A 25,317-nucleotide genomic window follows, 5' to 3' on the forward strand; every position below is an offset into this window, starting at 1 on the left:
CACCTCCAAGCAGAGTGGCGATCCAGCTCCGGGACGCACGGAGCACAGAGGTGGCCGCCTGGGCGAGCACCAGGGTGGCTATTTCACGCCTCCCCACCTGATCTTGCCCAGCAACCCTCTGTCTGCTCGCCGGGGCCCCGCGCCACGCGCTGGAGTTCTGCTGCCACAGTTGCTGGGAGCCTCCTGGGGACAGCAGTGCCAGGACCCAGCCCTGGAGCCCTTGGGAGGAGACACGCCCTCCAAGCCCCCAAAGACCGGTGCTTGGGAGGAAGGTCTACTCTCCTTCGGCCCGGTCCGGCCTGTGCCCTCGCCTCCCGTCCCTCCATGTTCCCCAGAGGCAGTGGGAGACGTTCGAGCAGTGCCCGATGCCCAGCCGGCCTCCACTCCCAACAGCCTGGCGCAGGCAGGGGTGCTTACTACCCGCGGTGTACAGGAGAGGGAACGGAGGATCAGAGAGGCGAGGCCCCCTGCCCAGGGCCACACAGCCCAGAGTAGAAAGCATTAGAACCCAGACTCTGAGGAAGCCCCCACTCAAAGTGCTCAGAAACCATGGGAGTGACACCAGGCTTGTGGTTCCAGAAACATGCTCAGGAGCCACTCACAGGCAGGCCCCGGGAAACCTGCATGTAGTAGGTGGTCATCTGGAAGGCATCCTCTCCACCACTTGTCTTTTCATCCGGGTCCCTCTCTGGTCTCAGTTTCTCCGTCTCTTAGAAGCACCCTCGAATTAAATGCTGTGATTAGCCAGAGGCTGTTGCTTCTCCCCCACACCGACTGGGGCAGTCATTTCTTCCCTTGACCCGCCCTCCTCTGGCTGGGCTACCTCTGCCTTGGAGTCTATCTGACCGTGGGCACCCCCAGGGAGCAGTACTTAGGAGACAACAGCTCTTCCCTAAGACCCCGGCTCACCCACTTTGGCCCAGTGTCCTCACCCATGCAATGGGGGAAAAGCCCCAACTCTGTCTGCCTCCAGGCTGGAGTTAAACAACCCGGTGAGTCCCTGTCGTTGATCATCTTTGTCGCTCCTGGGGCGGGATGTGAGGGCGAGGAGATGGGTCGAGCATCTTGTCCTCGAGTCTGCAGAAAAGCCCGCCTCCCACCCAAGGTCTCCAGGACACTGGACACCAGAGGTCCCTCCCGGCAGCCGCGGGTAGGTAGGCTCAGGGTGGTAAGCTGGTAAGGGGGTGGCGCGGGGCGGGGGTGGCGGTGACCGGCTCCCTCTGCAGCCAGAAGACGCACCCGAAGTGCTCACCGTTTTGTCTCCGCGGCCACAGGCGGGCCAGCAAGGTCCCTCCACTAGGCCTCAGACCCACCCGGCCTCCCGGCCTCCTAGACCCGCTGCTCGGCTGCTTCTCGCTCCCATCCCCATCTGACTCTGGGGCTGTCGGTGCCAGAAGGGCCCCAGGCCCTGATTGTCGGAATTGCAGGCCTGCCAGAGCCACTTACCATCTGGAATGGTCTCTCCTCGGCTCTGTTTTTCCCTCTGGAAAATGGGGTTGATGCTCCCTCCACCGTGGTTGTTCTGAAAATTAAAGCGAGGCGGCGGGCGGCACTCGGTTGGTCGCGGCCCCCCGGCTGGCACTGGGAGGCTGGGTGTACCTCTCCGCGGTAACCCGCGTCCGGTGAAGCCTGCTGCGCCCGCGCATCCGCGTTGCCGTCCGGTGACTCGGCCGTCACCCGCTCCCAGAGGAAGCCGGTCAGAAGGTTACTCTTGAGGGGCCACAGCTCCGAGGGCGACGGCGTGGGCCGGGATGCACTTTGGTCACTGCACCCCCTGCTGCAGAAGTGGGAGGGGACTCCCCACCGCTTTACAGTCGGGGCCTGCCCCTAAGACCTACGCGGCCGGCCAAGGCAATGGCTCCCGCCCGCCACTGAGGCCCGAGCCTCTTACGGAGCTGGACGGTGGAGACCCCCTCTCGCTCAGCGTGTGTGACATCGGGCGTTCTGCCGGCAGGGCCACGGGGATAGGGGTGGGGGCTAGCATTTTCTTACATTTTGAGCCTGAATCTGAGACCTAGAGAGTTCTGTCGCACTACCTTTGGCATTAAATCCATATTTCATTAAGTGTAAATATTAAAAATATGCCACAATTTTGCAGCCTTGACATCCGGAGTCTAAAAAACTGACTAACCCATTCTCTTGCTGTTTCTTGGAAGCCCCGGGGTCTTCCTGCCACGGTATACACACGCACACAAATACATACAAGCACACACACACGTGCACACACACACACACACGCACACACACACTCACCACACTCGTGCGCGCGCACACGCGCAGTTCCTCACTCTTGGTCCAACACTCTCCCCTCAGCGAGGTAATTACTCCCCTTGCCGGACACTGATTGGCCAGTCTGCTTCTCATCGGAGCCCCGCAGCCAATAGGCGGCCCCGCGACCGAGGCCCCACCTCTCCAACGCCCGGCTCCGGTGGCTCGGGCCGGGGGAATGAATCACGCGGGGCCAAACTGGCCGCGACCCCCCGCCTGGGCCGCCGGCCGCCCGCCCTCGGACGCGCGACCGCCTGCGCGCCCGGATCCGGGCGGCGTCTCCGAGCAGTGGCCGCACTCGGGGCCGGCGCGGCATCCTCGGGCTGAGCTGGCTGCCCGCCCGGCCCGCCCCGCCCCGCCCCTGCTGGCCCCTCCCCTGCCCTCCCCGCCCCCAGCGGGGCCGGCCCGGGCGGCGACCAGAGCGGCGACGTGAAAGGCGAGCGAGGCTGCTGCCCGGCCAGCTGTCGGCGCGCACCCGCTCCCGGCCCAGCCCAGTCCGGCGCGGAGGCCGCTGCCTGCCCCGCGGGGCCCGACGCCAGCGCTCCGGGCAGCGGCTCCAGGGCCGGCCCGCGCGTGCGCCAGGGAGCCGCGCGCCAGCGTCCCCAGCGGGGACCGGGACCGGCCGCACCCCGGGCTCCCGGAACCCCGAGGAGCCCGGCAGAGCCCGACGGACCGGCGGCCGCGATGCCGGACGAGCTGACGGAGCCCGGGCGCGCCACGCCGGCCCGCGCCTCCTCCTTCCTCATAGAGAACCTGCTGGCAGCCGAGGCCAAGGGCGCTGGGCGCGCGGCCCAGGGCGGCGGCGGCGGCCGCGAGGACGAGGAGGAGGACGACGACGACCCTGAGGACGAGGACGCGGAGCAGGCGCGGCGGCGGCGGCGGGTGCAGCGGCGGAGACAGCTGCGCGCGGGCTCCGGGCCGAGCGGGGACGCGCGGGCCCGGGCGCTGCTTGGGCCGGGCGCGCTGGGCCTCGGTCCCCGGCCGCCCCCGGGTCCCGGGCCGCCCTACGCTCTGGGCTGCGGAGGCGCCACGCGCTGGTACTCGCGGTCGCACGGAGGCTACGGAGGCGGCCTCAGCCCTGACAGTGAGTGAGGGCGCGGGGAAGGGAGGGCCGCGGGGGGGGGGGGCGGGCTTCCTCCCCGAGCGTTTGCTCGGGGACTTTGGGTTCGTTGGCGCCCTTTCTGGGCCATCCTCCTCGTCTGTAGGAGGCTCTGGGTCGTGTCGGGCCCCAGCAGAGCCCCTGGTTGAGCAGGTTTGGAGGCCCACTCTCCAGGACAGGGTCCCCATGCAGGGAGAAGGTTTCGCAGGCTCTGGGCTTCACCCATCACCAGGCTCTGGAGTGCCCTTGGAGGGGAACTTGGGGACAGGGGACAACAGACAGCTAAGAAGAGAAAAGGAAGGGGGGTGGGGAATACAACAGGGGAAGGCAGGCCATGGGAGGGGGCACGGGGGGAGGGGCAGAAAAGAAGAGAAAAGGACAGAGAAGAAAGAGAGGGATGTTGGGGGCGGAGAAAGGAGCGAGGGGGGAAGAGAAGATGAAAAACAAACAAAAAGCAAAAAGAAACCCATAAGTGATGGAGAGAACAGAGAAAAGATAAAGGAAGGAAAGAGAGAGGGTCAGGAGACAGAGTCAGACTCAGCAAAATAAAGGGGGCGTTGAGCAGAGGGAACCACTGCTGTGGAGGCCTGGACGGGGGGGACAGCGGTCTTCCCCAGCAGCCGTGTCCCCAAAGTCCCATCTCCTCTACAAGCTGCAGCCAGGGCCTGGGCAGGGGCCTGGCTCTCCCTCTTGGGCCTCCCAAGCCCCTTGGCTGTGGCTGTGCAAGGCCAGAAGCCCCCAGTCCCACCCCTCTCTCTCCCTTTTCTGCCCCTCCCCCTCCCCGCCTTTGTTCCCTGCTGAGGGCTCTGAGTCTGGGGGTGGGGGGTTTTTCAGCCCTGGAACCCGATCGATCGCCCCTCTTGACTGGGCGTCCCAGCCCCTGAGTTCTACTCCCCTCCCCGGGGTCGCTGCCTCCCTTGGGGACCTGCCGTTTGGAGGAAGCCCCCCGCCGCAGGCAAGAGGAGCAGGAAGCTATTCTAACCTCAGCCCCCAGGCTTTGCCAGCCACCCCCCCCCCCGCAAACGCACACTGTGAGGCCAATTGAAGACTCTTTCAGGCTCTGAAATCCTTTCAGCTCCAAGCGAAAGCTAGCAAGTGCTGGAGGGCGGGCGAGGAGGGGGGTAGGTGGGCCAGACCCCTCTCACCTCTTGGATAACCCCTTCTCTGGTGTGGGATTGAGCCCCTCGCAAAGGGACCCACATCTCAGAGCCTACACCCGGAAGGTCCCGGGCCCCTACCCCCTTCCCTTCGGGGAAGCTCGAGCAGGCCTCAGTGTTTGCCCCGAAATTGAGTGATCAGACGTAGTGCCCTTCTGGGGGTGTTTGTGAAAAGGGTCTCCCCTGGGGGGGGAATGCGTTCCCCGCTTGTCCCTGGGGTTCTTCTGCAGCTGCAGCCCCACAGGTGGCCGCCAAAGAGCCGGTCCTTCTTTCGTATAATGCGGGTTAGGGGTCCCTGTTTTGTACCAGAGCTGGCAGGCCTGTCTTGTCTTCGTGTGGCAGCACGTGGGCCTCTGTGAGTCTGGCCCCCCCCCCCGCCCATATCTGGTCGCACACATGCCAGCCTGGAACCTGACCCCTCTTTGGACACCATGAGGGCTCATGCCACCAGGGTTGGGCAGGGACACACGCAAATCTGCACACCTCCGGGGGAGCCGCGGAGCGCAGGGACCAAGCTACAGACACAAGCCTGCCGGTGTTTGCACACCTTGCGGGCTACACACGCTGCGGGCTCACCGCTGCCTTCTGTGGGCTGGCCAGGCCAAGCTCTACTCGACGGCCGCAATGCTGACCTGCGGCCTGTGTCCAGGAGCCTCAGCCTGAGGCACAAGGGAAGCTGGCCTGAGTTGGCCTCTTGAGCCCGGCAGTCAGGCGGCTGCCCTTTTCAAGCTGGGCCTGGAATCTGGACCAGCACCTGGGTCCTGGGCAGACTCTTTCACCTGGAGGCATCATCCCTTGCCAACCCCGGGGAGGGGGAGGCGTCTCCTCTGGGAGATTGTGTGCAGCTTGGTACTTGGAACATGAGCTCAGGGACCCTCTGTGGGCTTTTGTAGCCCCAAACCCACAGGCTCAACCATGGGCCCAGTGTGTCTGGGCTGAGATGCGGCTGCCGCGTGTTTCTACGGAGCCAGAGCTGCCCTTGTCTGCACTACCTCTGAGTGTGATTCTGGGTAGAGAGGGCACATCTCCATGGACATTTGAATTAGGGGCACAGGAAATGGGGGAGAATAGGTTCCCAGTGTCACCTGGTTGGAGTTTGGTTTGGGGAATTGTTTGCATTTGCTTATCCTCCATCAATGGGAATATTTCTATGCAAGCGGGCATTCTGCATCTGCTCCTGGGCTTGAGTGGGGAGAGGTCATGGCAAGTCTTTATTTCTGTGTCCGGGGGACTTGGCCTAGGGCTGAGTGCTAGGGATGAGGCCCTCTCTGTGCTGGTTTCTGGTGTGTACATTTCTCAGAAGGACCATCCTTTCCTCCGAGAGGTGTACCTCCGGGGCTTTTGTGTGTGTTGATTCGAAGTCACTGTTTAAGGGAGTCAGTCTTTTTTTTGTGTTTCTGTTTGTGTTTTTGTGTTCCTTTTCTTCCGTCTTCACTCTGTTGCCCTCCGTGTGGATGCGCGGTTCTGGGCGTGAGTGTGTGGCCCGCGTGTTGGTTTGGAGCATCGCTCAGGTCTTCAAGTTCACCTCCAGATGCTCTGCCTTTCTCCGATCCCAGGGTGAGATCTGCCGTAGGTGGGGCTGTGTGGGGACAATTTCCCTGCCTGTGGCTGTGGGTGACCTCGCGGGGGAAGCAGCTGGCCTCAGCGACAGGGCCGGGGGATCAGCCTCCAGAACCAACCCATGTTCCTCCTCTCCCCCCTGCAGCCAGCGACCGGGACTCACCGGAGACGGGCGAGGAGATGGGCCGCGCAGAGGGCGCCTGGCCGCGGGGCCCCGGGCCGGGATTGGTGCAGCGGGAGGCGGCAGAGCTGGCGGCGAGGGGCCCGGCAGCCGGCGCGGAGGAGGCGGCGGATCTGGCCGAGGCCCGGGCGGCGGCGGCGGCGGGGGAGGCGCGCGGCGGCGGCGGGGGCGGTGGCCGCAAGAAGAAGACGCGCACGGTCTTCTCGCGCAGCCAGGTCTTCCAGCTCGAGTCCACCTTCGACCTGAAGCGCTACCTGAGCAGCGCCGAGCGCGCCGGCCTGGCCGCCTCCCTGCAGCTCACCGAGACGCAGGTCAAGATCTGGTTCCAGAACCGCCGCAACAAGTGGAAGCGGCAGCTGGCGGCCGAGCTGGAGGCGGCCAGCCTGTCCCCGCCGGGCGCGCAGCGCCTGGTCCGCGTGCCGGTGCTCTACCACGAAAGCCCCCCGGCCGCCGCCGCCGCCGCCGGAGCTCCCGCCGCGCTGCCCTTCCCGCTGGCGCCCGCCGCGCCCGCCCCGCCCCCGCCGCTGCTGGGCTTCTCCGGGGCCCTCGCCTACCCGCTGGCCGCCTTCCCAGCCGCCGCCTCCGTGCCCTTCCTGCGGGCGCAGATGCCCGGCCTGGTGTGAGCCCCCGGCCGGCCGGGCCCACTCCCCGTGGCCAGTGGGGACTTCTGCGGACGCGCACACGGGCCGAGGCGGCAGCGGTGGCGCCAGGGGGCCGTCTGTCAGGGAGGGCAGGGACGCTCCCCTGGCCCTCCCGCACCTCGGGGAGTGCAGGCTGCCGCCCGGGCGAGCCGAACCCCTGTCCGAAGATCGGAAGATCGTCCAGAATGTAACAGAGACGCAGGTGACTGTGGCTCCCCAGACAGTCGCAAGGCTGGATCCCCGCTGGGAAGAGAGCATCACAGAGACCGTTGGCCATGCAGCCCAGAGCCTCCCCCAGCCCCCTACCCCCGGGGACAGGCCTCAACTTCGGAGCAGATCCAGCCCCCGCCCTGCCGGAGCCAGCGGCTGGGCGCAGTCCACGGCAAATCCAGGCTGTCCCAGGTGCTTCATGGAGGTGACCACTCTCCAACCCGAACAGCCCTGCCTGGGACTATGCATGGGCAGGGAGGGCAGCAGGCCTCCGGGGCACTGTGATCAGCCTGATGGCCTTAACCTCGGGCCGGCAGAGAGAGTATCCCAGGAAGAGAGCCCCTGTGGAGCGGAAGGGGTGAAGATCCTTCCAGGTGGCGCTGCTCTCAGATTGTCCATTCTGGAGATGGGGCCAGACTGGGGCTTCTCTCCCAGGCTGCAGCCCCTGGTTATCCTGGCGAAGACATTTTTTTTTTTAATGAATCTACTTATTTGCGTATGGAATAAAAAGGGACGTTTTCTGGACAGTTGCCGCTGCTCTGTGATCACTGGGGCCGAGCCTCTCCTCTGGTAATGGGCTATGGTGGGCACCATCTCCCCGCTCCTGGAGCACCCTCCAATGCTGGCCCGGGGCAGGTGGGCAGGGCAGGCAGGAGCTGGGGTCTGCGAGCTGTACTCTCAAGCCCCCACTTTCTCCAGACAGGGAGACCCAGCAAGACCTTAGGGGAAGTCAGGGTCAGGGAGGAGAGGGGCCTAGGGTGGAAGAGGGGATTCTTCATCCTCTGTCGCTCGGTTCCGGGGCCTTGGCGACAACCGAAAGCCAGTAGTCAGGCGAAGGCAGAGCCCGCCGGCCACTCACCTGGCACGAGGGGCTGCCAGCTGTGTGGCCCCCTGCATCCACTTTCCCTGCCCTCACTGGAGTTGAGAGCCATCTCTAACATAAGGGTTTTTTTCTTTTGGCCAAAACAAAACACCGGCGCCAGACAGCCCAGCAAGGTCAGGTGGGGAACAGGGCTCTCTGGCCTGGGCCTCATCCACTGGACCATCGCAGTCTCTCTTGAGCTGGGGGACTCGGACCCGTGGGCAAAGTCCCGGGTCAGGGCCCGAGTTTATGGGCTCTTGAGGAAAGCTTATTGAAAGCTTATTCCAATGGCTGGATCTCTACAGCTGGCCTGTTGCAGGGTGAAGACAGGGCCCTCCTGCATGGGGGAAGGACACTTTACTGGGTGTGCTTCTCGAGCCCTGAGAGAGAGGTCATTCGGTGCTTGAAACGGTCACTTCTGTAACAAAGCTGAGCCCCCTCGGAAACCTGCCTCTGCCCCCTGGCTTTGGGACTTTCGGTGGAACGGACGCTCCCAGGCTGAGCTGCACAGCAACTGGGCTGCCCTCCGGTGTCCTTGGAGTTTTCAGAGGTGGCGCCAGACAGCCCAGGAGAAGGCGCCACGGGGGTGACCCCCAGGCAGGAGGTCCATCTGTCTGCCCCTGCCATCCAGCTCCCTGACCCGGAATCATCCCCTGCCCCAGCCCCTCCAGTCAGTTCCCAGTGCCCTGAGGCCAGGCCCCGGAAAGCCCCAGCAGCCCTCCTGGGGAAGGGGGCAGCAGTCCGTGGCCTAGGTGGTCCTTCCTCTGGGCTCTAAGGTCCCCACCTTCAGGCTCCCAGTGCCCAGGGCATAACAAGGGTGGGCAACCTGAGAGACGGACGCGTGGGGCACCTCCTCCAACCCAGCCCCCATCCTGTTGCCGCATTTGCTTCCCTTTTAGGGTTGGCTCTCCTCTCCCTGAGGGAGGGGGACCTGCCCCATGCTACTGCTTCTCCTGTAGCTTCTCTCCAGCGAGCTTGCTCTAGCTATTTCCAAAGGCCTTCGCTCCTGACCAGCAGCCACAGGGGGAAGTGAAGTGCCAAGAAGGCCACTCAAGGGGCAGCACAGACCCATGTCTCCCTCCTTCCACTCTCTTCCCCACTGGGCCCTCTCTAGGCATCGGCACCCTTGGCTTAGCCTCCCCTGGGACCCTGACCCTCCCTCGCTTTGGTGGTGACCTCATGCTGTCAGCAGACGAATCACAGCCAGTCCTCAGAAGGACGCGTCCAGAAGGCCTGGGCAGAGCTGGCCGCACCGCGGAGGCCTCCGGGCCAGCGCAGGTCCCCCCAACGGCCGCGGCCACCTGCTCTCTGCCGCTTTCCCTCCGCGCACCACGCGGGCCGTCAGGCGGTGCCGGCGCTCTGTGCTCCGCGCCGCACCCGCGCGGCGTTGCACCGCGGCGATGGGATTCGGCAACGGCCGTGGTCCCGAGCTCTCGGACCACGACTGGGATCCTTACAACCCAGGTTAAAGGGGTTATCACCACGAGGCAACCGTTTTATTCGACTGTTTGTGGCCTGTGCGGGTGCGGTCTCGAGGTGGTGGCGACCAGACCGCAGGGCGCAGCGAAGCGCTGTGTGGCGCCGAGGTCCCCAGGCGGCTCGCCCACAGCGGCGGGTTGGTCTGCGCCAACCAGAGCTCCGCGTCCGCCCGGGAGCCACCTGGCGCCGGGGCCACAGGCGCGCGAAGGGGAGGAGCCGCGGGCGCCGTACCCTCGGACCCGCCCGCCGGGAAGCAGCGAACCCGACGGCCTGCCGCTGGAGTCAGAGGGAGGAAGGGTCTACGTGGCTGCAAACGCGGGGCGGATTCGGGGAGAAGGGCTGCGTCTTTCGATGAAGCAGTGAAAAGATGGGCTGGAGAGCGGCTTCCTTGCCGCCGGCTCCTCCTAGATCCGCCGGGTGGGAAGGAAGGCGCCAGGAGGAGGAAGGAGAGGCTGTTCCCCTGCGCAGGAAGGGTCGGGAGCTAGAAGCCTAACACTGAAATACAGAAAGTGGATCCAAACCTGGATTAGGGCGGGGGCTCAGGGAAGCTGGCTTTACCCCATGATTACCCAGCGTCCGGAGTGTCGCACCAGGGGCAGCACAAACCAGAGAGAAGCGCGGTAGGGAACACGCAGCCCTAGAGGGCGTGCGGGACCAGGCTGGCTCCGCTCCTGGCGGGAGAGGAATGGCTTTGCTCTGTCTCTACCGCACGTGCTGTGGCTCTCCCCAGCCCGCCAACCCTAACTTCTTATGTGAGACCCGATTCCAGCCACCCTGGGCCACCTAGGGTTTCAGGCTGCAGAGTCCCTGAGCCCAGTTGGGTCCACCAGGCTTCGGACACCCTGGCCGACCTGCAAGGATTCCCAGCCAAGTTCATGCAGAACCAGACCTGCTAAAAGGGACAGGCCAGTCTCATGTCCCCCAGGGTGGTTCTCTGCCCGCCCCACCCCACCTGGGCACTCCGGGGTCCTGGCCGAGAGAGCAGGCACTGCCCCACCCCAGCTCACGTCTGCCCGCCTCATTCAAAGCCCTGGCGAGGGACTGACGGGCATCCCGGTAAGCGCCCTTCTCCTAGCTGGCAGTTCCCCACCCGCACCCTGCACTGGGAAGCCCCCGCCTTTGTACTCCTGCCCACCCAGGGCCTCCCCTCCGGCTGACCCCTTCCCATCAGATACAGGTCAAGGGCTGCCCGTGCCCCCCAACCTCCTCCCCACAAGCTTGGCCTGGCTTCGTGGGGTGACGGTTTCTCAGAACCTTGGCTCTGAGCCTACCCAGAAGGCGACCCACCTGGGCTGAGAGCTGGGTCAGGTGGGTACCAAGAGGGAGGCCAGAGGGGCTGGGCCGGCTTCTCTCTCTTTCTCCTGTCTGTAGGCGTCTCCCAAGCATCCTTCAAAGCCTTCTGGCTTCACCTGGCAGTTCTCAGCAAGGTAAACTGGGGACCGAGGGGCAGAGACTCTGGGGCAGGGACTCCGTGAAGTCACTCGGCCACCGAGGCCGCGACTCCCCCCTTCCTCCACCTGGTGCTATGGAGGTCAGGGCCCCATCGTGGAGTCACCCCTCCCTGATAGCCTGCACACTCAGGCAGTGTTTGCCCTCCCTTCCCACCCGTCAGAATCACCTGGATCTTTTCCTTTGGCCGCCCTCAGTGCGCATGCCTCCTGCATCCGTTAGCTAGGAGCAGAGCCTGAACCCGGTGATCCAAGGTGGATCCCCAAGGCGGCTCACCACACGACTGGGTACAAACCCCGCTGCCCTCTCGCGGAGAGGGACACTCCCTCATGGGTAGACTGGAAAGGGGGCCACCCTGTTCTGATAGCACCGAGCTCTGAATCTGGAACTCGGATGGACACTTGGGACAAAGGTGCAAAGATAAAGATCAAGAAGCACGAGGCAGCCTCCGGCTTCACCACCTGGAGAGCAAACGACAGCTGACCGCCTGGCCTGTGCCAGCTACTGCAGCTGTCGGCCTCGGTTTTAGTCTGTTTGTTTGTTTTATTATAAAAGTAAGAATGCTTATGATTGCTTATCTGGAAATTGCAGTAAAGTCAAAACAGAAATACTTTGCATTTCCAGCATCAAAAGTCAACTGCTTCAGGGCTTCCCTGGTGGCGCAGTGGTTGAGAGTCCGCCTGCCGATGCAGGGGACGCGGGTTCGTACCCCGGTCCGGGAGGATCCCACGTGCCGCGGAGCGGCTGGGCCCGTGAGCCGTGGCCGCTGAGCCTGCGCGTCCGGAGCCTGTGCTCCGCAGCGGGAGAAGTCAGCTGCTTCTGAGTATTTTATGAAGCTGTGGATTTATTGTGAGGCAACTTATAGCTGTATTGTTAATTTTTAAGAGTTCTTATCTTTTAATTTTTAAAAGTTAAAGATGCACTTATGTATTTACCGCTGAAATGATGTGATGTCTGCGTTTGTTCGAAAGTATCTCAACAAAAATAAACAAACTAATTAATTAAATAGTAAAAATGAAAGGGAGAAGCACAGATGAAATCGGATTGGCCGGGAGTTGATCATTGTTGAGTGGGGGCTGGGCACATGGGGCTTCATTTTAAGGCTTCCTCAGGAAGTGACTGCCCAGAAACGTCAGGGGTGTATATCCCTAGCGGCTGATTCTCTGCCGGGGGCCGTTTTCGTTACAGGTTTATTTTCATCGGATCGCAGTCTGACCTCGGTTCGGTTTATATCCTGCTTGCTTCCCACCCCCCCCCTTGCTTACTTCGCAGTGCGCATTAAAGCCCGTCAATTCGGTCTCTGCAGACATGTTTCAGTCTTAAACTTCCCTCTTTCTCCACGTATCTGTCCCTGCCTCCATCCCTCCCCCACTGGTCCGGGCGCTCCTCTGGGTCCCCGACCTGAGCGCCAGCACCCGTGATCACCTCCGCTCGGGAGGCCTCTGAGAGCCGCGGAGGACGGATCCGGGCTGCAGGATCGTTGGCGCCGCCTCCCGGCTCTCGCGGCCGGCGTCACCCACGCGGACCGCGATCTCCCACTGCTTGTGCAGCCCAGGTCCGACCCCGCTGCGGGTTTGGGAGACTGAGCTTGGCGGCCGCCCCTCTGGTCCTGGGTTCGTGTCTTCGGTTTCTCGGCACCTCCTGGACGCTCTCGGCGTCCCTGGGTCCGCAGCGCCAAGACTCGGACTGAAGTGGGGTGGGTTGGCTAAGGCTGGGCCGGACATCCCTGGAGGGCAGATGGGGAGGGGCTCACGTGCTTGGAGCTCCATCCCTAGAGGCAGACCAGTCCGAAGCGCGCTCCCCATCCCCTGGAGAGAGGGTGAGCTCTTGGATCCTGGGGGTGTGAGGGCCCCACCCGACGCGAGAGCCGGCAAGGTGCATGCTGGGGGCCTCTGGGGTGCGGGCGCTCCAGCCCCGAATTGCGGGTCTCCCTGGGGTCTCGCCAATCCCCTGGAGGGGGACCTGGTGAAGGCTAGCCCGCACGACCGCGGCGGTGCCTCCGGGGCCCCGGCTGCGCGTTTCCTTTCTCGCAGATTCTCTGCTTTAGTCGGTCTCCTCCTCTCCGTCTCTTTCTCTCCATTCTTCTCTGCTCTCTTCCCTCCATCGGAGCTCAGGATTCCGCCCGTGCGTCCGTCCCCCCTGCCGCGGTGCCCCCCTTGGCTCCGTTCCCCCATCTCCGGGACGAGATTCCTCCCCCCTTCGAACCGGCCCAGATAGGAGTCGGGGAGGCCGGGCCCCCTTTAAAGGTTTTATTTCTTTGCAGAAGAGCGCACTCCGGGACGCAGCGGCACACGGCTCCCGACCCGCCGAGGCCCTACGTCGCCTCGATCCGGCTGGGGGGAGTCGGCGTCGCCGCTTCGTGTCCGGATCCCGCGCCTGCCCCTCTGCGGCCCTCGAGCCGGGCTGTCCCCTCTCCCGGCCTGAGTTTCCCCCAGGGCTGCCCGAGCTTGAAGGAGAGAAACTGGCAGTGGCGCCAGCTCCGCGGCTCCCGGGACCCGGCGGCCGGCCGGCGCGGAGCGGCCCCCTTCTCCTCCCAGGCCGTGGGGCGTCGGAGAGCAAGGCAAGCGCCGCTCTAGACCCTCCGAGCCCGCGGCTCTCCGGGGTGCCCCGCCCCCTCCCCTCGGTCCTTCCGGCCCCGCCCCCACCCTTCCCGCCGGAGCCCAAGCCCCCTCCCCGCCCCCAGCCCGGCTCACCTGGCGTCTCCCTGGCGTCTCGGAGTCTGGCTCGGCCTTCGGGCCCCGCCCCTCGGTTCTCACCTCGCCCCTTCCCGCTCCCTTCTCCACAGCCCGTCCCTTCCCCCTCCGGCTCCGCGCCATCCTTGCGGTCCCCGCGCCATCACCTAAGACGCCGAGCTCTAGTCCGGGGGCCGGGGCTGGGTCCGGGGAGAAGGGAGGTGCCTGAGCCCGCCCGGGTCCCCGAAGGCCTCTGGGAGGAGGCGGTATTAAACCCGAAGGCTAGAGAGGAGTGAAGCTCCGGGCGCGCGCAGGTGGAGACCCGGCGGTTCGCCTTGTGTCTCGGCCCTTGGTGGGAGCAGCTGGACCCCACTCTCCGCCGTCTGGCCCTCGGGTCGGGCTCCCCGTTCCACTCTTCCCTCCCGGAAAGATGGGGCGCAGAGTTAAGACTGCCGGACCGTGTGCTTCCTTCGCCGGCCGTCTGCGTGGCTCTGGGAAAGTCCTTTTCCCTTTCTGAGCTCACCTTTCCATCTGTGGAGTGGGTAGGTAGTAGTGGCGAAGGTCGCGCGGCCTATTGACAAGAGCGCGGGCTCAAGGCTTGCTGCTGGGTGCACAGCCATCTGTGCCCCTGCTCAGTGCTGACTACCCCCGGGGGCACCTACCGCCGAGACCCTCAGCCCACAGGTCCGTTTACTTCGGCCTGTGCCGGGGCCGCCGCCTGCCACGGCTTGGTCCTGAGCGCAGAGTCAAATCGCTCCCACCCCCATTCGCGCGCCTAGTCAGGCTCCCACTGGGGCTCCAGGACACCTGAGGGTGCCCACGCACCCTGTCCCCGCAGTCCTGCGCACGAATGCGCAACAGCCCTCCAGAACTACAGCTGCACCCCTAACCCCGCCAGCACCGTCGACCTCTCCGTCTGCCCTTCCAGGGCCCAAGCGCCCACACTCCCAGACCCATAAATCCTGACCTTTGCCTCATCCCCAGCGGAGACCCAGCGTGTCCACACGCGTGTGTCCCCCACGCCCACCACGGGCAACTGCGCCTCTTCCGTGCTAACCACACAGCTGGCCTCGGAAATTTGACATCTGGAGGTGCACACAGACCCTGGCCCAGACAGAGCCTTGGGCCAACAAGCCTCGCTCTGCTGTTTCTTTCAAGAGCTCCTGGTGGATGGCCCTTGACCCTCATCTACATCACACTGAGGCTTTCTTTGAGCTGGGGCTGATCAAGCCCTTTACCCGAATTGTCTCGCTACATCCCCACAATAACCTGGTGGGCGGAGTGCTGTCCCCAGTTTAGGAGTGAGGATTCCGGCTCATATGTGTGATCACACCCAGCCCCAGATCACACAGAACATGTGTGCGGGAAGGCAGAGCTGTGTCCAGCTCTCTTTCCAGTGAGGAAATGACACAAGCCAGTGCGTGTGGAGAGCTCAGCCCTGCACGCGGCGGTCCTCCTAGACGGGCTACTGGAAGATGGGTGGGTGACGGCAGCTCACCAGCTCAGCAGGGAGGTGCCTCCCGTTCCGTTCCTTCCCCTCGCCATTCCTCAGGCCTCCTCTCCCTCTTCCAGATGGACTTTCCCTACCTGAGTCCCCCCTACATGGGGGGGTGTTTGGGGGCAGCACCTCTGTACCCTAGGCTGCCCCTCAGGAGGCCCCGCACTGCAGAGCACCTTCCTTGGAATTCTCTAAGTCCCTCTAGAATGGCTGAGACCCTTCAAGCCTTGGTGGGATGTGAGAGGGAAGCCCCAAGCCAATAGAGACCTGTGTGGGCGAGAATTTTTGAACGGCAGCCTGGCCAGCTGCGGGATCGGAGAGATTAGGTCGACAGACTGATGCTGACACACTGATTCGCGATGATTCAAATTGTTTATGTAGACAGGGGGCCCTTAAAAATGTTCCATTTCCCTGTGTGTGCAGGGCGGGGCGGGTGGGTGGTGGTGACAGCCTCTGGGCCCCCTCCCCAGAAAGCCTCCAGCTTCTTGAAAGAGACCCTTGCCAGCCTCAATCTCACCTCCTGTGCCCATTTCACAGATAAACCCAATGTGGCCCCAAGAAAGGCAGAGACAGGCTACCCAGAAGCCCGAAGCCACACCTCCCTCTGGCACCAGGGGGAGGTCCCACCCCAGCCAGGTGCCTCAGGAGCCAGAGGGGCCATTGCCCCCACCCCCCACCCCCACCCCAGGGTGGAGGAGAGGAGGGAACTGGGAGGCCCCGGTGGAAAATGGGTCTTAGAGGAAGCCCACCGTGCTCTGGTGCCCTCTCTGATCTCCCGTGATTCCCCGGGGGCTTCCCAAGGGTCTCTCCACTGGAAGTCTGATTCTCCCGCAGAGCCTGGAGGAGGGAGGTACTGGGCCCCAGGACCCCAGCCAATTATCAGAGGCTGACTGGTGTGTGCGTGTGTGTGTGTGTGTGTGTGTGTGTGTGTGTCACTGCAGACCTCTCCCAGCCGCTGGGAGGGAGGCTTGACCCGGGGCCCGAGGTGATGGAATCAGGGTGCGTGCATGCCGAGACCCGGAGTGAGTCCTGCAGCCGCGCGCTAGGGGGCTGCCCAGGGCGGGAGCGGGGCCTCTCCGTCTTGCGCAGGCGTCGGCTTCTCCAGCGCGCACAGGGGCTCGAGCGGGCACCGGGGACCTGGGCCCAGGGATTGCCCGGGTCCCGCCGACCCTGGCGCAGGAGCGCCATCTCAGCCGCACGGCCCGGTTCGTTCTGCCCGAGTTCACTGCAAGCCGCTCCGGTCCCCCGCGCCCCGGTCCCTGCATCCCAGCCTAGGCCTCTCGCCGCCCCCCTTCCCGGAGCCGCTCTCGGGGCTCCTGCTGCCGGAACCGCAGCGTCAGCACATCCGGGCCTACCTCACTTTGGTTTGAGTTTTCTTAAATCGCGAAAATCCATTTCCCCACGTGGGAGGGAACTGAGCCTCGCGTGGTCAAGGGGCTGTCGGCCGGCTGTCCCCACCCCACCACCCAGCCCCGACCCCCGAGGCCCGGCATTGATTCCGCAGCTTGTGCGCCTCGCATTAGTCCTAATGGTTTCGCTGATGATTCAATTTTTTCGTTAAAAGCCGCCCCTCGGTCCTCACCCCCTCCTCTGCGTCCGCTTCTGCCGGCCGCCGGCCCCGCTGCGGCGCGCCCGCCCAACGCTTTCTTGGCCGGTAGAGACGCGGCTCCGGCAACCGGGGTCCGCCACCCTGCGTGCGTAGACGCCACTACAGGAGCGCGCTCCCCGCGGACAGGGGGGAGGGCTGGGTGGGCGGAGGGGCTGCGGCAGTTTGGGACCCTCGGGGACCTTGCACACCCGGAGACCTATGAAGTCAGATCCTCGACCTTCCAGACTCAGACCTCGGCAGAACCGAGGATCCTAGAAGGATCCAGAAACTGAGAAGCCCCGCGCCCTCGCAGAAGGGTCCTCCGGCGCCTCGGCTGCCCATTCTACCCGCGCGGAGGCCGAGGCCCAGGGACTGGCCCCAGGTCGGCCGTCACTTGGGAACGGAGCTGGGCCTGAGCGCAAAGCCGAGGAAGCGCTCGGCCCGGTGAAGGGGAGGTCCCGGGGACCGCCTCCGCCCTGCGCTCCCTCCTCGGCCTCGTTCCTGGGGAGGGTCCCGGCCTGCACGAGGGGCCGATGCCCGACCGCCCGATGGCCCGACCTTCCGGGGCAAAGCCCGGAGCCCGCAAGGCCCCGCGGCCCAAGCCCTGCGCTCCGGGCGCCCAGCGCAATCGGCCCCGACGCCTCCCGGCGGGACCACGTCTGATTGCGCGAGGAAAAGCTCTTCGTTTCTTGTAGAAAATTCAGAAAATATAGGCAAGAAAAAAAAAAAATAAGGCACCACAAGTGCAACTAACTACCCGGAGATAGTTGGAGTTTGCAATAGTTTGGGTTTTTTCCTCATTATTTATTTTTTCGACTAGGCAATACATTGGCACGGCACAAAATTCGAACGTATAGCAAGGTATACTGTGGGAGGACTCCCCGCCCCCCACCCACATCCTTTTTAAAAAATAAAGATAAATTTACCTACGGAGAAAAGTACAGATCTTAAGAGTACAATTCGATGAGTTGGGAACCCATGTACGCACTCGTGTACCATCATCCGAATCTTTTCTTTATGAAGAAAGGAAAAAATTTACGCAAACGTCTAGAAGATTTAAATTGAGAGAACCACGGTACCCTTCTTCTTTTTCTTCTTTCAATTTGCCACAGTTACTCATGCACACAATTTGAAAGGTCCTCTAGTTCTGCAAAGAGATTAAAAAGCCTCACGCGGAAGAGACTCCACATGCCAGCCCCGCCAGAAGACACAGCTGCCAACCCTGCCAGCCGTTCCTCTCCTACCTGCGCCCTGTGCCTCTCCATGGCGCCCTTAGCCTAGCTCTTGACTTTATTTTTTAAAAGAAATCTATCAAGTGCCTTGGCCTCCTGTCTGGAAGACGGAGAGTTACTTGTTCACAAGTCATGCTCACGGGTCAATCAAGTACTCACAGCCCTTTCCTACCCCCCTCCTCAGAACGCTGTCCCCTGGCCGACTGTGATGAAATGGGGACCCCGGGTTCACAGTGCTGCCACCCCACAAATGCCCTTCCCAGCTGGACGTGAGCTGGGATCCATTTTTTTCTTTTATACTAGTTTTTCCCCTTGGCTTTCTCTATACCTGCCATTCATCTGTCTCCAAACTCCCTTCCAGAGGTCGGGTCCCCTCTGGAAGACGTAAACACCCACAGACCCCATCCCATCAGGTGGGGAGGCTGGGGGAGGTGGGACGCAGGCTGGGGCTTCTAAACAAGACCCTCCTGTTTCCAGTCCTGCCTGGATCCCGCTTTCCGAGACCACCAATCCCTAAGCTTTCTGCAGCTCTGTAGGCCACTCAGTTGCTCCTCTCGCCTGGCCCCCCACATTCTCCAGGCCCCCCTCCACCACAGGAGTGTTTTGGGAGGGGCTGGATGCATCCTTCCCCGGGCACATTCCCAAAGGCTTTCGAGTCTGCCTCTGTGACGTCTGGGATGCGTTCCACTGTGGTTCACTGCCTTTGAGGGGCAGATGGGTTTGCCCAACACGGACTCTGAATTTTGCAGGGTCCTATGGAAATATGGCCCCTGGCTGGGGCTGGTTCCCTGAAGGTGAATTCGCTACTGGTTTCCCTGGGAAACCTTGTTTAATGAAGGTGCCAGGCCCTCAGTGCCAGGGAAGGCAAACATTCCTTATCTCCACTGGGACCCCTTCAACAGGGCTTCACTGTGCTATGAGCCTATCCCGGTCCCCCCACCCCATTCTACTCCCACCCCCACCCCAAATCCCCACCCTCCTCTCGGCCAGGTGACCCCTCCCATCACTGCAGCGTCACTCGGTCTCTGCGGTCACTACTGTTTCCTATGTGACCCCTTTATGAGACCGTGAGCTCTCTGGGGCTCTGCCATCTGCGCAAACGGCTCAGAGGCTCTCCCCGATGGGCGCTTAATCGACAGTTGTCGGATAAATAGTGAATGAGACCATGGTTTAATCCTCACATCAACCACGTGGCGTGGACGAGGCCCGCGTGGCCAGCTAGCTGGGGACTGAATCCAAACCTGCAAGGCAAACCTAATCATCTGGGCTCTGCAGGTTTGCAATGAGCCAAGGGAGACTGGCCAACGCATCTGTACTGGATTGCAGAGTGAAGGTGCTCAGGTGCGGCGTGAGAGCCTGGGGGCGGGGCATGGGCCCTGTCCAGCCCTTCACAGCGGGTGGTCACCTGGGTGCCTATGCCCTGCACATGTGTGTGCTGTGCATAACAGAGACGCTAGGTGAAAAAGGAATCCAGTGCTTCTAACCTATTAGGATGAGCACTGTTGATTGAAATTGTTTTCCTTACCTCTATATTTGTACATTTATTTCAGGATGTAAAATGTATTTCTTACTGTGGTTATAGCACAGAAAGAGTTCGAAGTTCACTGGATCATGTTGGAATTATTTTTGTTTCCTTATACTCTATGTTTTTTTTTTTTTTTGCGGTACGTGGGCCTCTCACTGTTGTGGCCCCTCCCGTTGAGGAGCACAGGCTCCGGACGCGCAGGCTCAGCGGCCATGGCTCATGGTACCAGCCGCTCCGCGGCATGTGGGATCTTCCCGGACCGGGGCACGAACCCGTGTCCCCTGCTTTGGCAGGCGGACTCTCAACCACTGCGCCACCAGGGAAGCCCTATGTTTTTTAACTTGGTAGTGATACATATTTTTCTTTATATTGTTCTAGGTATTGTATTAGTCAGGGCTCTCCAGAGAAATGAAACCAACAGAAAAAATGCACATATACATGTACATATAGAAAAATATAGGACATATACATAGAAACAAATATATAGGAGACAGAGGGGGAGAGAGAGAGAGAGAGAGGATTTATTTTAAGAAGTTGGCTCCTGTGATGTGAGGGTTGGCGACTCTGGGCTCTGTAGGGCAGCTGGCAGAGGCTGGGAATCCAGACAGGAGTGGATATTGCAGTGTGAGCCCAAATCCTGCGGGACAGCGGGCCGGAACCTCAGGCAGGGTTTCTAGGACGCAGTCTCAAGGAGACTTCCTTCTACCTCGGGGACCCTAAGTCTTTGCTCTTAAGGCTTTCAACTGATTGGATGCGGCCCACCCACACTGGAAGGGAATCTGCGTCCCTCAAAATCTGCTGATTTAAGTGTGAATCTCATCTGAAAAAGACCTTCACAGCGACATCTAGGCTGGAGGGTGAAGGAACACCTAGCCACGTTGATGTGTAACCTTAACCATCTCAAGTATTCAGGCCTCCGCCTGAATTTTGACATCTTCCCTCATCATAAAGAAACAAAAGGACATCACAGCGCTGGTATTTTCACTGGCATGATAAGAATGTGTAGATGGGTTTGAGCAGCCTCTATGACTCTCGGGCTCTTCAGTCTACTCAGGGGTCCCCAGGTGCAGGCCCCATTTTGGGCCCTGTCCCTGCGGGGAGTAGGACAGTCGTCACACCACAGGGCTGGGCTATAGCACTTCTCAGGCTGTCTGGCAGCAATCCGACCAGACAGTGAGCTCCTGGACAGCAGGGACGTGTGTCCATCACATCTGGGTCCCCAGGACCCACCAAAGGCTGGACTGGTGCAGGGAGAGGTGGCAGCATGGGCGCGGGGGTCTGTTTCTCCCCCATCGTCTGGGTGGTGGCTGTGGAGGAGGGCAGGACGGAAGGAGGGGCCACAAGACAGGCCACAAAACACACCTGGGTTTATCTCAGGTCGAGTCAAGATGCAAATGCAAAATAAAAAAGCATCAACATGCTCTTAAGTTTCCCCCTGATCCCAAGTGAGGGGAGGTATATTTATTCTCCCCTTCGCCTTTCACCAAGTTTTGCTGGTCACTCAGCTGGAGACCACATTTCCCAGCTACCTTTGCTGCTCTTTGCTTGGTCACATGACAAGATTCTGACCGGTGCTACCTGCAACTCCAGACCTTTCTCTTAACAGGGAGTTGGACAGAACTCTGTACCATTCTCTCCCCTTCCTGGCAGCCTGGGAAGGGGTTGTAAAGGTCCGGTGAGGACATGCCACTTAGAGCAAAGCAGAGCTGCCCACCGCCCTGGACCATTTACCGCCTGCATTTTCATGTGAGAGATAAAACCTTCTGCTTTACGTAGACCACTGTGACTTGGTGTCTACTTAGGTAACTGAGTCAATATCCTGCTAATACAGGAGGCCTTTCTAAACTGGGCCGGTCAGTTTAGACCGAGCACTGGCCACAGCAGCATAAAACAAGCCCGGAAGTGGGCAGCCCAGGGCTGTGTGGTGCTCCACGGAGGCACCAGGGACGCAGGGACTCCTGCCTTTCTTATCTGCCATCCTAATACATGCATTCCATCCTCCAGGTCACAAGACAGCTGCTGAAGCTCTGGCCCTCACATCTTTGTTCCGTTCAAATAGAAGGGCAAAGACAATAGGCAAAGGGGCCTTCTCCCCTCTTTTAGGAATGTCCCAGAGGGTCTCTTTCACAGACTTCTGCCCTCATGTCTTTGGCCACCCCTATCTTCCAGAGAGAGTTTTGTTACTAAAGCAGAATGGGGAATGGCTATTGGGAAGCAACTAGGAGGCCCTGTCCAGAGAAAGTTGTGCACTAGGGCCACAAATCAGCAACAAGGCCAGGACTTATTGTTTTGTTTTGTTTTTTGTTTTTTTTTTTGCGGTACGCGGGCCTCTCACTGTTGCGGCCTCTCCCGCTGCGGAGCACAGGCTCCGGACGCGCAGGCTCAGCGGCCATGGCTCACGGGCCCAGCCGCTCCGCAGCATGTGGGATCCTCCCGGACCGGGGCACGAACCCGCGTCCCCTGCATTGGCAGGCGGACTCTCAACCACTGAGCCACCAGGGAAGCCCAAGGCCAGGACTTTTAAAAGACCTTCGGTTGGAACCAATCTCCCCAGGTCTTCCCCGGCCAGTGCCCTGCCAGCAGCTCCACTGAACTCAGCCAGCGGGGTGAGGTGTGTCCTGTCCCCTACACCCAGGCCAGGCGAAGTCATGTGCCAAGGGGAATACAGCTTCCTTGGAGACTGGCTGGTACAGGGCTGGGAGCCTGGCTACTGTCAGACAGACCGGGAGGAATCCCGGCACCCCTGCTCTCTTGCTGTGTGGCTTTGGCTAAAGCCCTTGACCTCTCTGAGCTGCCACTTTCTCCCTTAGCTATTGCTCCACTGGGGGCTGAGGGGATCACAGGAGGTAAGGCTGTGCAAACACCTCCCCACCCCTGGGGCGTAGCAGGTGCGTAGGGAACGGTAGCAACATTGTCCCCGCTGCTCCTTGGGAAAGCACAAGAGAGCAAACGCTCAGCCACAGGCCTGGCTCTCCAGCATCCTGGCCGGTTCCCCTCCTCCCCTGAATGAACCATGTAGGTTGGATGCCTGCCCCACTGGGTGAGCCCATCTGTTATTTTTATTACAGATCACTACTCAGTAGGCTTAACTCAAAGCCTGTTACCCAAAATAACACAGGCGGTTGCCTGTGAACCCAAGGTCAAAACTCCTTCCACACTCCTTGCCCACAGCCTGAGAGAGCTCCCACAGTGGGTGTGAGTCACCCCCTCCCAGTGCCTGGGGACCAGCCCCGTTTAAAGGTCCCGTCTCTCCCCAAAGACTTCAGAGACCAGGTGTTCTGTTTGTGCCACCTTGAGACGGAGCTTTGGTTTGAGGGCCTGCCAGCTTGTGATCAAACCCACTGGCCTGGCACTTGGGGGGTCTCTCCCAAGCCTGAATCTGAGGCTGGGGGATGTGAGGGTAGGGCCAGGGCCCGTGCCTCTGCTGTGTGGGCAGTGGGTGGTCTGGAGCTGCCTCTGGAAGACGGGCTAGAGAGCTAGCAGCTTTCGTGTGGATTCCCAGGAATTGGGGCCAACGAGACACAGACGTGCTGGCAGGTGAGTCACAGAAGGGATGGAGGGCTCCCACTGCTAGAGCGCCATGCTTCCTGGGGCAGGGACTCTGGGGGTGGGGACGAGATCCCTGCCATTCACAGGTCTTGCATTCTGCCATAAAGACCCAAACCCTCTTCAGACCCTGCCTGTCCTTCCCACACTGTGATGGGGATGCACAGGCTTGGCTCAGACACCCGTGGGTCCTGTCTCCCTGCTCAGTAATGGTGTCCCCTGGGCAGGTGGCCGAGCTGTTCCTACCTCCAGTTTCTGCATCTGCAGACTTCCAGAGGTCCAGAGTGCCCGCCGTGGGGCCCTGCACTGGGCACCGGGCGCCAGCGGTGGATTCGAGGGCTCCCAGTCCTGCTGAGGGGGTGGGTGAGCCCAGAGGCTGCAACCCCCCTCCCTGGGTGGTGCACCTTCCTGGGCATCCGCCATGTGCAGGGACCCTGCAGGCACCTCGGCACCTGGCTCTAGGGAGCCTCAGTCTAGCAGGAGAGACGGTGCCATGTGCCCGTAAGAGTGGCCGCAGGTGTAGACGCTGGGCAGGGGCTTCTGAGGACGTGGCACCAGCACTGAGGGTGAGTGGGAATTACCCAGAATGGAGGTGGGGGGCAAATAGCTGGGAGAATATTCCAGATGGAGGTGATGGTTTGAGTGAAGGTTGGGGTTAGCTGTGGAGGTGAATGAGGGCAGGGCATGGGTGGTGCTTGAGTGCAGCAGGTGTGACCGGGTACAGTGGCCTGGAGGAAAATGGGGCCTTGACTCCTGGCTAGGAGTCGGGGCTTCATTCCAAGGGTCGTGGTCGGGGAGGGGGCCATGCGGGGTTTGAACCTCTCCGGCCTTGAAGGGCTGTGATGGATGTCAGCAGGGCCGGCTGGATGCAGAAAACCGGGGTGCAGGGGGTGAAACACTTGCACAAGCTAACAGGCCCTCAGACCCAGGCTCCGTCTCAAGGTGGCACAAGGGGGAGGTCAGAGGGCAGAGCTGAGCACCCCAGGAGGTGTCCGGGACTCCCCAGGTCACGTGGAGTCTCCCCGCAGACGTGGGGCAGGTGTGGGCTCAGTGTGAGGTCCAGGGGCCCAGTGCTCGGAGTCAGCCGGGCTTGGGGCTCCCTCTGAAACCCCGCCTGCCGCCCCCAGGGGAGCACGTGCTCTGAGGGGCCGCGTGCCCTCTGCAAACAGGGTGGGCGCCCTTCAAGCCGCTCACTCAGCCAGCGCCGCCTGCGCTAGTTCACTCACTCATGCATTCAACACTCTTGCTGCCAGCCCATTGGGTGCCAGGCCCCGGGGGACCTTCCCAGTGTTGTCTCTGGAGCGTGGGTGGGGTGTGGGAGACTGGAGTGACGGCGACGTGGGCGGAGGCCCAGAGAGACCTGGAGCGGGGTCATACCCAGGGGCCACCCCCTGTGTCACGCACGGTGTGTCCCCCCACCGGACCCACGTGGCAGGAGGCAAGGGCCGAGGATCCCTGTCTGACGCGTGGAGATGTCGGCGGGGTCAAGTGACGAGCCGCAGACCACACAGGGTGACTGAGCCGGACCCACGCCCCACACAGCCTCTAGAAAACGGGGTGCTCGCCCTCGGATCCCCTCCCAGGTCCCCTATTCGTCCTGTCACAGCCAGCAGGGTGGGGCTTGGAGGGAAGAGGTGGGAGGGGCTGGGGTGCTGGAGAAAAACATGGGGGGGCAGACATGGGTCTGGTGAGGGTTGAGCTGGGGGCTCGGGGTGGACCACGGGACACAGCTGCTGTAACAGCCCACATTTCTTGTCTCACGGCTCTGGGGCCGGAAGTCTGAAATCGAGGCGTTGGGGGTTCCTGCACCCTTACGAGACTCCAGGAGAGAATGCTGCCTCTGCCCCCCGAGCTCCTGGTGTCTGTTGCCTCCTTGGTGCTCCTGGGCTCCTGCCACGTGGCCGTCTTCTCCCTGTGTCTTCACATCATTCTCCCTCTGTGCCCCGGTTTCCCCTTCTTATCAGGACACCGTCCTATTGGTTCAGGGCCCACCCTGATGACCTCATCTTCACCTGATCACCTCTGGAAAGGCCTTTTCAGGTCACATTCTGAAGTCCCGGGGGTTGGGACTCCAACGTACGGATCCGGGGGACACGATCTAGCCCTCAACAGCTGTCGTCGTGCCAGCTTTTCACAGTCTCGTGAGGAGGCTTCCTCACGGCCACTGCTGTCCCCGTTTCACACGCAGGGAAATCGAGGCTCTGAAGTGCCCAGACTGGGCAGCGGGAAGAGGGAGGAGGGGAACTGCCCCTGGTGACTCCCCAGGTCAGGGCACCTGCCTCCAGGCACAGCCCCACCCACCCCAGCCGCAGACTTCTCTCTTCGGAGGAAAGGAATGTCTATCCTGGTG

The 25,317-nt window shown here is 62.0% G+C and overlaps 1 protein-coding gene across 1 annotated transcript; it reads left to right on the plus strand.

Moving 5' to 3' along the window:
• The first annotated feature begins 2,799 nt into the window (after positions 1-2,799).
• On the plus strand, positions 2,800-7,399 carry HMX1 (H6 family homeobox 1). Its single transcript, XM_022554821.3, has 2 exons — positions 2,800-3,352; positions 6,230-7,399. Exons 1-2 carry the CDS (start codon positions 2,953-2,955, stop codon positions 6,886-6,888), a joined length of 1,059 nt encoding a protein of 352 aa, XP_022410529.2. The 5' UTR covers positions 2,800-2,952; the 3' UTR covers positions 6,889-7,399.
• The last annotated feature ends 17,918 nt before the right edge of the window (positions 7,400-25,317 follow it).

Source organism: Delphinapterus leucas, chromosome 5 (genome assembly GCF_059928025.1).
Source record: "Delphinapterus leucas isolate spDelLeu-1000000601 "Yukka" chromosome 5, BTC_Dleu_Yukka2, whole genome shotgun sequence".
NCBI classification, from domain to species: domain Eukaryota; kingdom Metazoa; phylum Chordata; class Mammalia; order Artiodactyla; family Monodontidae; genus Delphinapterus; species Delphinapterus leucas.

Excerpts from the sequence above, each read along its gene's own strand:
- HMX1 (XM_022554821.3), top strand. The coding sequence starts at position 2,953 with ATGCCGGACGAGCTGACGGAGCCCGGGCGCGCCACGCCGGCCCGCGCC. Across the intron at positions 3,353-6,229 it reads AGGCGGCCTCAGCCCTGACA|CCAGCGACCGGGACTCACCG; the intron begins GTGAGTGAGGGC and ends TCCCCCCTGCAG.